Below are 12,469 nucleotides of genomic sequence, written 5' to 3'. Positions count from 1 at the left end.
CACACACACACACACACACACACACACACACACACACACACACACACACACACACACACACACACACACTCAGGCTCGAATCAGACCCCCTTTGTCTTCCATGCAGCTCTGTGACACAGCATCTCCCCACCTGCTCTGTGACACACACTCTCTCACACACACACACACACCACACACCTCCACCTGCTGTACTGAGGGAGGTTTCCCGCGTCGCTGGAGCCATGTGCTCTGATCCGGCTCGTCCTCGCCGTTCCCGCCTCGTCCTCCGCAGAGACCCCGGCGCCCGTCTCCTGTTTGTTCCGCCATCTGCCCGTCAAGCCTCACACACACTCTCACACACACTGCCAACCAGGCAACTTCCACTCATTTATTTTCGGTCCTTCTATTTTTTTTTTTTTTTAAATCTTCGCCCCGATTAGTGGCATCGTTACCGTTTTTCCGCGCCGCCGTCCCCCCCCCCCCCCCCGTGAGAGTCTCTCCGGCTGGAGCTCATTATCGCCGGGCATGAAGTCGACTGTCAGGGTTCTCGGCTGATTTGCCGCGTACCGGCTCCCCTCCCGTCGCCGCGCCCGGCGGATCCGGGGTGTTGCTTGAGCGGGTGGGTGTGTGAGCAGGTGGGGGGCTGCTGGGTAGTGGGAGGGGCTGGTCTGTGAATCGACTGCTCCGGGGAGCGTCGCCGAGCGTTTTCTCGCTTGTTACTGTCTGTTGCTTGCAGGAACTGGTGTCGGCGCGAGGAGGGACGGAGGGCGAGTCACGTGGCGCGTCTGAGAGCATTTGTCATGTCGCCGCCGCTGTTTACAGCCATCGCTGCCGTTTGTTTATGGCTCTGTATTGTGCTGTGAGATGGAAATGGCGCTCTGGCGCGGCCTTCATCAACTTACAAGATGCACGAAATGGGCTGTGGAGACGACAGAAGGGGAAATCGGCAATGAGGGCAAAGATTTATGACTCAGACAGACATTTTTCAGCTTGTTGGCTTCATCAGCGTGTAGCTCAATCCATCCAGAAGCCGCGTAACGGTTTTACTGGAGCGCTCTGCGTCGTCTCGGCGAGAATCGTCCGTCGACACATCAGCATCAGGAGGGAGGAGTTTAGCTTCCCTCCTGATCACATTCCTGATCGTGCCGCTCCGAAGAATCCCTGAAAGTCATCGGGTTTGACATTGGTAAACAAGTCCTTTAGTTAAATGTGTGAAAAGGTGTCCATTAGAGCGCCTGATCAAAAGGCAATCGCGGTAATTCGTAGCCTTTGAAACATCAAGGCCTCATTTTCCTGGATTAGATCAGCAGCACCGAACCAGAAGTGACACAAGCATGGATTTTTTTCTGTGGACGAGGCCTTTTTCCCGCCGAACAGCACTCTTTCAGGCAGTGTGGACGTTCCCAACATAAAGTCAGGAACGAAGCAGAAGAGAATGCTAACCGCTACAATGCTAAATATGAATTTAGCGGTCGGTCCCTTTATACTTTCCCTTGTTTATGTGGTGAGAAATGTTAATTCGTTGCTGGCGGCTGACGACAAGTCACTAATGGATGCTAGCATGCTAACGGTGCTGAAAGCAGGGTTGTAGCGTAGATCTGAGGCCGGTCGCTCCTCAGCCTGGAGAAACGTCTTGTTCTTCACCAGGAGATTCTGAGATTAGAAGTTTTCCCGCTACAGCGAACGTCGTCTGCATCGTATTTTGAAAAGTGGAGCCGTACTTTCGAGCTTTCTAATCGCGCTTGCTTTGTTGACATGCTAGCTCCTGGCGTCATTACGCTCTTGTGCGCGCAATGCTGCATTCAGGTCCGGCATGGAAAATCCCCTACTTTTCTACTCCCTCATAGTCACGACGATGCGTTCAGGTACCGAAACATGGTGCAGTTTGATTTTACGTGAATCGGTACTTGGAAGTACCAGCAGAATTCGAAAACTGAAACCATCAGCAGAAGAGAAGTCTGCAGTTTACAGCGGCGCTCATGAGGCTGAACCGTCTCCAAGCTCCTGTCACATCTGTCATCTTGAACGCAGTATTGTTCTGCCGGGCTTTGTTCAAACCCACACAACTTTACTCGGCATTCCCCTCCAGAACACAGAGTTCCACACAGAGCCGATCGGCGGAACGGCGTGGGGCTGAAGCGCAGAGCTGTCTCCGGCTTCATGTCGCGCTGTGGCGGCGAGAACGTCGACACACACCGTGAATATTTCATCGGGTGTGTCGGTGAAAGAGCGTCACCTCCCGACAAGGCAGAAGCAGAAATCTGGCCCCCTGCTGGGTGAAACATGTGACCCACATGTGTAGGATCCAGTCCGCCTCGTCTCCGGGCTGCAGGCGGACCTCTCTCCTGACACGGTAGGAAGAAAACCTGAGGAGAAGTGAAACAATGGAGCGACGTGTAGAGGAGGAGGAACTGGGGAATCGACTGCCATCTGAAGCTAATCCTGCTTTTGATACCTTTTCTCCGCTTGTCCGGTGACGTCCCGTCTTCCCCGCTCGGCGCCTCCCGCCTCAGCCGCTCCGCTCGGCTTTGTTCAGTGGAAACACTCCTTCCTTTCATTCCTCACACTCCCTCCCTCACCGCTCGTCTTTCTCTGAGTCTGTCTATCACACACACACACACACACACACACACACACACACACACACACACACACACACACACACTTTTATTAAAAGCAGTTAACATCAGGGAGACTGAGACCTGCCAGGTGTGAGCGAGTGTTTTAACTTTCAACAAACAAGTTTAGATGGATGGATGGAAGGATGGATGGATGGATTTAAGAATGGATGGCAGATTAAAGGAGCAGCACACACCTCTCAGCTCCAACATGATGAGGTGGATTGTTGGATGATGGATGGATGGATGTATACATTGATGGATGATTAATGGATGATGGATGGATGAACGGATCAATGGCTGCATGGATGGATGCATAGATGGATGGATAGATTTATGGCTGTATCGATGGATGGATGCATAGATTGAATACTTGGTTGGAAGGATGGATGGCTGTATTGTTGGATGTATAGATGGATGGATGGATGTACGAAGTGATGGATGCATAGATGGATGGATGACTGTATTGATGGATGTATGGATGTATTGATGAATGCACTGATGGATGGATGGATGAATAGATGGATGGATGGCTGTATTGATGTATAGATGGATGGATGGCTGTACAGATGGATGTATGGACGGCTGTTTCTCCACCCCCATCGGGCCGGCCTCCGTCAGCGCTCCTCTCGGTGTTTGCTGTCCTCCTGGGGGACGGAGGACGAGCTTGCTGAGAGACGGGTGGAGGCAGGCAGCTGCCAGTGACGGCGCTGACGCAGGAAACACTCCCGTCTCTGCCAAAGGAGGACGGCGGCGTATTCCCACAGCCGCTTCAGCTGGAGACTTCTTCTTCTCTTTCTTCCCCCTCCCTCTCTCTCTTTCTCGCAAACTTTCCCCACTAATTTCCCCGCCGCCGCCGCCGCCGCCGCTTCCTCCAGAGGCTTCAAGGACGTCTCCGGTTTCAAGCCAACCCCGAAATGTTAATTTCACTCATTTGCTCGTCGCTTATTTAATCCGCTCTCGTCGTGCCGCGGACGAATCCGATGTAACGGATCGCCCAAAAAAAAAAGCTTTGTCCGCTGCCGCTGCCGCTGCCGCCGCCGCGTGATGCAAGGGGATGCAAAAAACAAAAAAGAAAACCCACCTGTCAGCCGCCGCGTAAACAAATCTGAATATATTATTCAGGTATGAGCGAGTGATGTGATCATGATGGAAACGCAAGAAAACAATGGAAAAAACTGGATTTACAGTGAGAGCAGGTGCTGGAATCCTCTAGCTACAGATATTCCGCTTGAATTAGAAATTGTAACACACACACACACACACACACACACACACACACACACACACATACACACACAAATTAGGAAAACGATCTCATTTTCCTAATTTGTGTATGTGTATGTCTGTGTTTGTGTGTCCCACAGGAAGGGCAGACTAAAGGAGCGGTGCACACACACACACCTCTCACCTCCAACACACACACACGTCAGGCTCTGGACAGGCCGACGACTCCTGCCAGGCCAAACTGAGGTCAAAGAAAACCCACGGCGTTCAGACAAGTCGCCGGGCCTCAGTGTGTCCGATATGGACAACAACGGGAGGATCGAGGGGTTTAATTTTGGAGACAAGGTGATGTGGCTGGGTGCAGCGTGGACGCACACACACACACACACACACACACACACACAGTGTGTGTGACAGAGAAAAGGCCGCTGCAGGCGAGGCTCTGTCACATCTCTAATCCGCCTTATTGTCACACTCACATCCACTCTGCCTTCCAGCGCTGTCTTCCTCACCCCGTCCTCCTCCTCCTCCTCCTCCTCCTCCTCTTCCTCCTCCTCCTCCTCCTCCTCCTCCTCCTCCTCCTCCTCCTCCTCCTCCCCCTCCTCCTCGTTTCATCATCCTTCATCTCCTGCCTCACACCTTCATCTGCTAACTCCTCCAGTCACCCCCCTCCTCTCGTCTTCCTCCCTTCTTCTGTTCGTTCTGCTCGTCTTCCCGCTGCGAGGATCAGCCCACTCGGGTGGTCCTCCTCGTGTGTGTGTGTGTGTGTGTGTGTGTGTGTGTGTGTGTGTGTGTGTGTGTGTGTGTGTGTGTGTGTGTGTGTGTGATTAAACATCAAAGTGGGTCCAGGAATCAAATGGTGTGTGTCTGCAGAGGTTTGGAGTCACGCTCAATAATTAAATTGCGGCTGTGTGTCTTTGTAACATATGAAACAAGTTGTTCCGTCTCTCCACGTCTCCTCGGCCGGCCCCCCGCTGGGCCGAGTGGGCCGGCTGACTCACACTCTCACACTCGCCACCAGCTCCGGAGCACACTTCCTTTCTTTCTTTTCTTTCTTTTTTGTTCCATCTATTGAGTTACTTCTGTCAAATTAGCCCAAAAACAGCTCTTCTAATGGGATTGTGTGGGAGCGGAGGGAGTGAGGCCGCCGCCGCCGCCGCCGCCGCTTCGCGTGGAACAATAACCCGCTGAGAGGAGAGCCAAACTTCTTGACGTCTCATTGTCAGGTGTTTTTCGGTTTGCGTGACTCCGCTTTGAGCGGGGTCGGCGAGCGGCGTGCGAGCGGCACAAAGGCTGTGGCGCGGCGCCGCCGTGGCATTGAGGCATCCGCCATTGTTTGGCTCAGTGTCAAGGAGCTGCTGTAGTCTGCATGTTTACAATGGCGCCGGCGGATAAAAGCCTTGTGTCGGCGCCGGGAAGCCGAGGTTTGGAGACTCTTTCTCTCGGCGCTCTTGAGAAGTTTGTGTGTCGACCAACAAGAAAGAACGGCGGCGGAAAGTTTTCTCCCTGTTTGATACGGCGAATCCATTCATGACTTCCTTTTGTCTTCTTCATCGGAAGCTAGTCGACATGGAAAACACCGGACGGGTATTCAGTCCGGAGTTTGGCCAGATTTACACCAAGACAGCTCACAGTCTCTTGGAGTGATTTCATTTCTCTGACTGCTCCACAGCAATGGCTCTGTGTCATCAGGATTATTGTGATGTGAATTCACCCAGACTCTCAGAAGATCTGATGTTCTCACTCTTCAGTGAAGTTCCATTCACCACCAGATGGAAAATCTAGTAAATGTGCAGAAATTCCTTCCTAAAAAAAATAAAAATAGGATAATGTATTAACCTTTTTAAATTATTGGCTCAAATTTTGAAGATTCTCTAAAAATAATAACCAGGAAAACAAACAGAAGCTGTGATGGAAACGACTTGAAACTCTGAAGGACACTGAAGGATGGAGTTCAGTGGCGTCTGGTTCCGGTCAGACCAGGTTCCGGTCGGACCAGGTTCTGGTAATATTCAGACTTGCCTTTAGTGTGAGTCAGTCTCTTAAAGGGATCTATAAACCACCAGCGTGTCCACGCTCCTGTTTCTACAGCTTAAAATCAGAAAGTACAAAACTCCAGAAGTCTCCAGGCTGCAGAGTTCTGCATGGATCTGGTCTTTCAGAATTTTTGGGGAGCAGGAAGAGAACTCCAGCATCCCATCGCACTGCGTCCCTCAGGACGTCTCCACTGCCTTTAGGACGTGTTCTTCACTGAAAGCCAGGATTTTCAGGAGACTTCAGTCAATGAATTGCTGTGAATTCTGACTTCACACTCGTGTTTCGGAGTTTCGGCAGCTTTGTGGGCCTCAGTGTGAAGAACTCCGCGGTGTTTTCTGTCCCTTCAGAGCTGGGATGAGCTGATAGAGAACGGCCTTTTCATCCAAGGTGAGAAAACAATGAGAAAAACTGAGAATCACATTTAAATAACATCGATGATTAGTGTGAAGCAGTTACAGTACAAACAGTGTGTGTGTGTGTGTGTGTGTGTGTGTGTGTGTGTGCGCCTCCCAGCCTGTTATTAGGGTCGTTAAGTCATGAGCAGTTAATTAAATCCAGCAGAGGTGATCACGGCCGGGTGTGTTTTACTGCGGCAGTGTGTGTCGTGATTAGCGGAGGTCTGTGTTAAACACTCGACCTCGTTACACTTAATCCACTTCAGCTCTGCTCTCCCTTTTTTTAAGTGCTTCACACACACTTCTCTTTTCTGAGTACTGAGCCAGTGCAACAACTAGACATACGATACGTTTTCCTTTCAAAGTAAAAGCCTCTAACGCAGATTGATTTTGCCGGTGGACCAGCAGGGGGCAGCAGTGTGCCCGATATGAAACTGAACCACTCGCTCCAGCTCTGAGTTTGCAAAAAAAGTGTCATAAAGTCTATGAATAAAAGTCCCGGGGGGCCAGCTGCATTCTCAGATGCAGAGGAGAGCAGGTAGCATGTGTGTCACGTTTGGGCCGGTTTTTAACGTGAATATTCTGGAAATGTGGAATTTAGGGAGAACGTAGCGACTGGTGTGAGACGCTGGTCCCGCTGCGATCCCTCGCCTGATAGTACTCCAGGTAGAATTCCTGTGGCTCCTGCTGGCCGGCTGTGCTGAGGAGGAGGCGGTTCTGCGGCCAGCTCCTCTGCAGGAGCAGAGATAATCTGGTTTTAGTCGCCGTGATGGAGACGCCCACCGCCGCCGAGGACACGCTTCCTTTCAGCTTTTATTTTTTCCTCCTCCTGGCGCGGCGGACGCCACAAAGAGAAGCCGCTGCAGAAGGAGATAGAACGCGTGTGAAAGCGAGCGACGCCGTCTCTCGCAGAGTGATTGATGGAACCAAATTAGAACAGGCTGCGGCACTTTATACAGGATACTGTAATCCTGGCTTGACAACATGATAGACTGGAGCCTCTGTTTTTAAGGAGAATGGCTGCCGCTCCGCTGCTAATGGGCTTTTTTATGCTTTGGGAAATTTACAGCTTCTTAAAGAGCTAGGATAAACTTTCTCTCTTTATGTTAGAAGTTCTCCGTTGATTCGTTTAGCCTCTTTTTCGTGGTGCTGTAGCTTCATTCAGTTGTCATACAGCGACATCTAGTGGTCCAACGTGGTATAAAGCAGCTGATTGTTTCAGTGTTCGCCTTCAGCAGGTTCAGGCTTCACTTTTTTATGTTCTACACATGAAAACTTTCTTTTTTAAGTTTCTTCCAATGAGATACAAGCTGAAAGACGTTCAACATGACTGAAAATTCACAACCGGCAGTCAGATAAATGCAATCTGATTGTAAACTGGATGTAATCTGATTATAAATGGTGTAATCATATTGTGGACTGGATGTAATCCAATTCGAAACTTCATATAATCTGATTGTAAACTGGATGTAATCTAATTATTAAGTAGATGTAATCTGATCGTAAACTGGATGCAATCTGATTGGTAAATTGATGTAATCAGATTGTAAACTGGATGTAATCTGATTGCAAACTAGATGTAGTCTGATTATAAACTGGACTGGAACGGTGGCTGATCTCCACCCAGAACATGAAAACGTGGAAAAACGAAGCAGTGAGCGACACAGGGAGGAGGACAAGCTGGTGAACATGGCGGGCAGTGCTGGAGCAGTGAGTCTCAACTGGTGGGTCGTGACCCCAGAAGGGGTCAGAAAACACTTTATAGAGGGTGTCAGGCTTTTTCTAGTTGTTTTTTTTCTTCCTAGACTGGAGAAGGGATTGACTTAACAGTTTTCTGTCTGTGATATGTTTCCTAATATATATATTTATATCAGATCTGTTTTCTTTCTATTTTAAAATCCGTTGCTCATTTAATTTGTTTGGGAAAAATTTTCATAACTTCCATTTCTTTCAAACTTTCTTACTTCACTTTACTTAAGTCATCTTATTAACAAAAATAAATTAGCTCAAAACAATACACAGCAAAAATGTTCCGTGTTGAGACTGAATGAAAGGGAGCAGAAAGGAAAATAAAATGATCTGCTCTGCCTCTTCAGCTCCTTCGATCAAACTCATCAAATAAGAAAATACTTTGCATTAAACACAGCAAACAGAACTAAAGTCTGATGGTCCTGCAGTCACTCCCACTCTCAATGGTTTTATTTCATATCTCAGAGATTTTTTGATGTTTTAATTCAGCCTATATTTGATCATCTTTCTGGACCTGCCGGCTGAGCCACAGTCTTAACAGATTCTTCCTGAACTGGAACCGTTTTACCGAACTGCGGCGTTCCTTCACTGTGGTCATAAATGTTGGTTTTGTGAAGAGAAGTTCTCGTTCCTTTCTCTTTTTGAAACTCTGTCCTCAACATTGAGGTAGTTGTGTCTTCCTGACCATCATTCACAGAGAGTTGCGCGTTCCGGCTGCAGCTGCTGCCGCCGATCCTCGCCGTCCTCATGAATCTTTCTCTTTGCTGGTCGGCGGCTGCGCTGAAATGAATCACTGTTTGTTGGGTATTATCACCAGGCAGCAGCTCTGTGGGGGGGGGTCCCTCCTCCTCGTCCTCACTCGGAGCATCAATCGCCGCGCCGAGCTTTAATTGAGACGCCGGCGTTCTGATGGACATGAATATTCCATGGCGGAGCCCCATTAACGCGCCGGGCCGGTTAAATGTTTTAATATTCACTCTGTGAATTATTGAGGCTGTTGGTGGCCGGCGTCACTCCCTCCTCCGCGCAGCCTCCTCTCACGCCGGCAAGTGATGGAATTTTAATCGGACCCAAATAGAGGCCTGATTTCCCATGATGCACTGCCACTGGAGCGGCCGGCCGCCCACGCCGCTCCGCTGACCTCCGAGGCGCCATTTAGCGCCTTTTCTAATTAAAGAGGAGGTGTGTGTGTGTGTGTGTGTGTGTGTGTGTGTGTGTGTGTGTGCGTGTGTGTCAGGTATTTCTTCCTATCTTCAGGCCCGTCTTCATGTCTCTCCATCTGTCTTTGAAGTCTCACACACACACTCACACACACACACACACACGCAGGAAATTATTCTAAAAACCCTGATCTGATGTTCCACTGAGCTCTGACGCATCGGGCGGCGGCCGCCGCGATAAAGTTGGCGTTTCAAGTGACTGCACTCAGCAATTTATAAAAAGGAGGGTTGGCGGCGGCAGACGCCGTCGTCTGCAGTCACACACACACACTCACACACACACACACACACACACACACACACTCACACACACACACACACACACACACACACACACACACACACACACACACACACACACACACACAGTGGTTGTGGAGGAAGATGGATCGGAGCACAGATTGTAAGTGACATGTTAATTTCTTCTCCGTCACTCACGGTCGGGGCGTCTCCTATCAAAGTAAAGGGACACGAGCCCCAGCCATCAGCCCCCCCCCCCCCTCTTCCTCCTCCTCTTCCTCCTCTCATGCCCCAGTCGTCCCTCGACTTCTCGTCCAGTTCTGACAGACTGTGATCAAGGAGATGTTTAATGTAACACACACACACACACACACACAGTCAGGAGTGTGTATCTAAAGGTCACAGCAGGAAGCGTCCGGCCGCTCCTCTCTCCCGTCCTGTTGAGTTTAATGAAAGGTCAGTTTGTCACTTTAAATCATCCTCCTGTTTCTAATGGAACTCATCCTAATTTCTGCTTCAGCTTCTACTAAAAGGTCCCCACAGTTGCCGTGTGAGTGTGTGTGTGTGTGTGTGTGTGTGTGTGTGTGTGTGTGTGTGTGTGTGTGTGTGTGTGTGTGTGTGTGAGAGAGTGTGAGAGAGAGACACTCTAATCACTGTGAAAGTGTTCGGCCAGGAGTGGAGACAGTGAGCGAGGTGTTTGACATCCGACCCTTATTTTACACTCACAAGAGTGTTGACCAAACCGCGTGTGTGTGTGTGTGTGTGTGTGTGTGTGTGTGTGTGTGTGTGTGTGTGTGTGTCTGCAGGCAGCCCTGGTACTACGGCTGGGGTTTCAACCTGCCCAGAGGTCAGGCCCTGCTGGACAAGTGGAACCAGATCCCCGACAACACCGACATCCTGGTCACACACTGCCCCCCACTGGGTGAGTCACACACTGCAGCACGCGCACACACACACACACACACACACACACGCTCAGTGTGCTCCTGAGCCTCATGCAGTCACAGCTTTATTACACACTGACTCTAAACTCAGCCTCACTCGGACTCCTGCTCCTCTGACTCCAACCTCACCTCCAGATTTAAACATTTTATTTCACTTTAAATCAATATGGTGGATTTATGACACACTGTTTCTTTTTAAAGCTTCTGTATTCAGTCTGAAGGTTCAGAGCAGCTGTTAGAACCAGACCCTGCTCTGCACCCCGGGTCCGCTGTGTGTTTAACGTGTTTTAGCCTTTACTGATCTCATTTGGCAGTCGGTGTGTGTGTGTGTGTGTGTGTGTGTGTGTGTGTGCGTGTGGACGGAGCGGCACACACACGCGCCTGTGAGTGCGGGCTCAGTGCACACACAGTTCAGCGGCTGTATTGTAATGAGATCATTAAGCTCAGAAATAATAATCATCTTCATTCTCAGATCGGGATTCCAGCGTTCAGACTGGAACGATTACCGGGAAGCAGCTGAAAACCTGTAGAGCACACACACACACACACACACACACACACACACACACACAGAGACATCAGTGTAGTAGCCACATTACCACATAATAAACCAGAAAGGCCTTTAACATATAAACCACTACATTCTTATCTTTGTGTTGCAGCTGGGATTTTGTGTTCTGCGGTTCACACTGTCAGTTCTTTCTCATTTGGAGGGTTGCAGGTTCTATTCTCTATCCGTCTACATGCTGAAGTGTCCTTGAGCCAGACGCCAAGCCGTTTGCTCCCGGCAGCCGTCTCCAGCAGTGTGTGAATGGATGAATGGATGAATGTATGAATGTGAAGCGTCCACCTGCGGAGAAGCTGGATATGAGTCGGAGTCAGATTCACTGTGAAAATGCAAAAAAAAAAAAAAAAAACCCTGAAAACTCTGACTGGCTCCCTGAGAATGTTTCTGCTGTCGATAATTCAGACGTAGAGTTTGGTTCCATACAGAACTGCAGTCAGGATCAATACACATGATTTACCACTGAGTCCAGACAGAACAGATTCATTTTAACCTTTTGAAAGAGAAGCAGAGGCGTTTGTGTTGGTTATTTTAATATCAGGAATAACTGGGTGAAGCTGAATTAAGCTGAATGTGTCCAGAGCTGGAGTTTTAGACAATATTCAGCATAATGATTGTTGTTTTGAACAAAGATAGTGACGAGTCCTGATTTATACATCTTAATTTTAAAGTTATTGCCGTTTAAGTTTTTAAAAAATGTCACTTTTACCTGGATTCCTTAGAAAGCTGAAATAAATTATTTTTCATTTAAAAAAAAAGACATTTAATTGAAAAACTCATGAGAACACTTCTCAGACACTAAAATAAACATTTAAGATAATTGTTCTTTTTATTCCAGACGAATGTTTAATTTCGTTTGTGCAGCAGCTCTGCAGAGGCGGAGCTAAAAGCCATCAGGACGCATCAAACCTGCTGTCTGAGCGATCAGGACAGTGTAATCTGTTATTTGAACAATGCATATGCATGCAGACACACACACACACACACACACACACACACACACGCTTTGAATAATGCCCCCACATGTCTGAGACAGAATGCGTCACATCTGTGCCTGCAAAAATTGGCGCAGTAAACTTTGTTTTTTACATTTATTGATTATTTATGGCCGTCAGAGTCGTCACGTTGAACACACGGAGGGGAGAGACGCAGCCGTCAGCCGGAGGACAGAACAGCGAGCCGCCGTCCAACTGACTCCCTGCATGGGCTTTTTTTTCTTTTCTACTTTTGCGGTTTTAGACTTGTAAAATGAAATTCCTCTGCCTGTCAGAGTCAGAACGCTGACAGCCACATCACAGCGAGTTTCCAGGTTTAATCCCTCTCAACCACTTTCACTCTCATTTTTCCTGTTTAGGTTTTTTTTGTAAACCTTCTGAAAGTCTTTGTTTCAGGGGAAACTTACAGACGTTTGGTTGGAGCAGATCGCCAGAGAGAACCGATAAAACCCGTCACTTCACCTCCAAACAATCAGATAAATAACTGTAAAGTCGACATT

General features: G+C 48.8%; 1 protein-coding gene across 1 annotated transcript in view; it reads left to right on the top strand.

Moving 5' to 3' along the window:
* Positions 1-11,623, top strand: part of scube1 (signal peptide, CUB domain, EGF-like 1) — an 80,261-nt gene extending 68,638 nt beyond the window's left edge. The window contains exon 9 of the mRNA XM_030114087.1: positions 11,607-11,623. Coding sequence (XP_029969947.1) covers positions 11,607-11,623 — 17 coding nt within the window. The remainder of the gene's footprint in view (positions 1-11,606) is intronic.
* The last annotated feature ends 846 nt before the right edge of the window (positions 11,624-12,469 follow it).

The sequence above is a fragment of the Salarias fasciatus genome, chromosome 17 (assembly GCF_902148845.1).
Source record: "Salarias fasciatus chromosome 17, fSalaFa1.1, whole genome shotgun sequence".
Classification (NCBI taxonomy): domain Eukaryota; kingdom Metazoa; phylum Chordata; class Actinopteri; order Blenniiformes; family Blenniidae; genus Salarias; species Salarias fasciatus.
The sequence above is the reverse complement of the archived record's forward strand: the minus strand, read 5'-3'. Positions and strand labels throughout refer to the sequence as shown.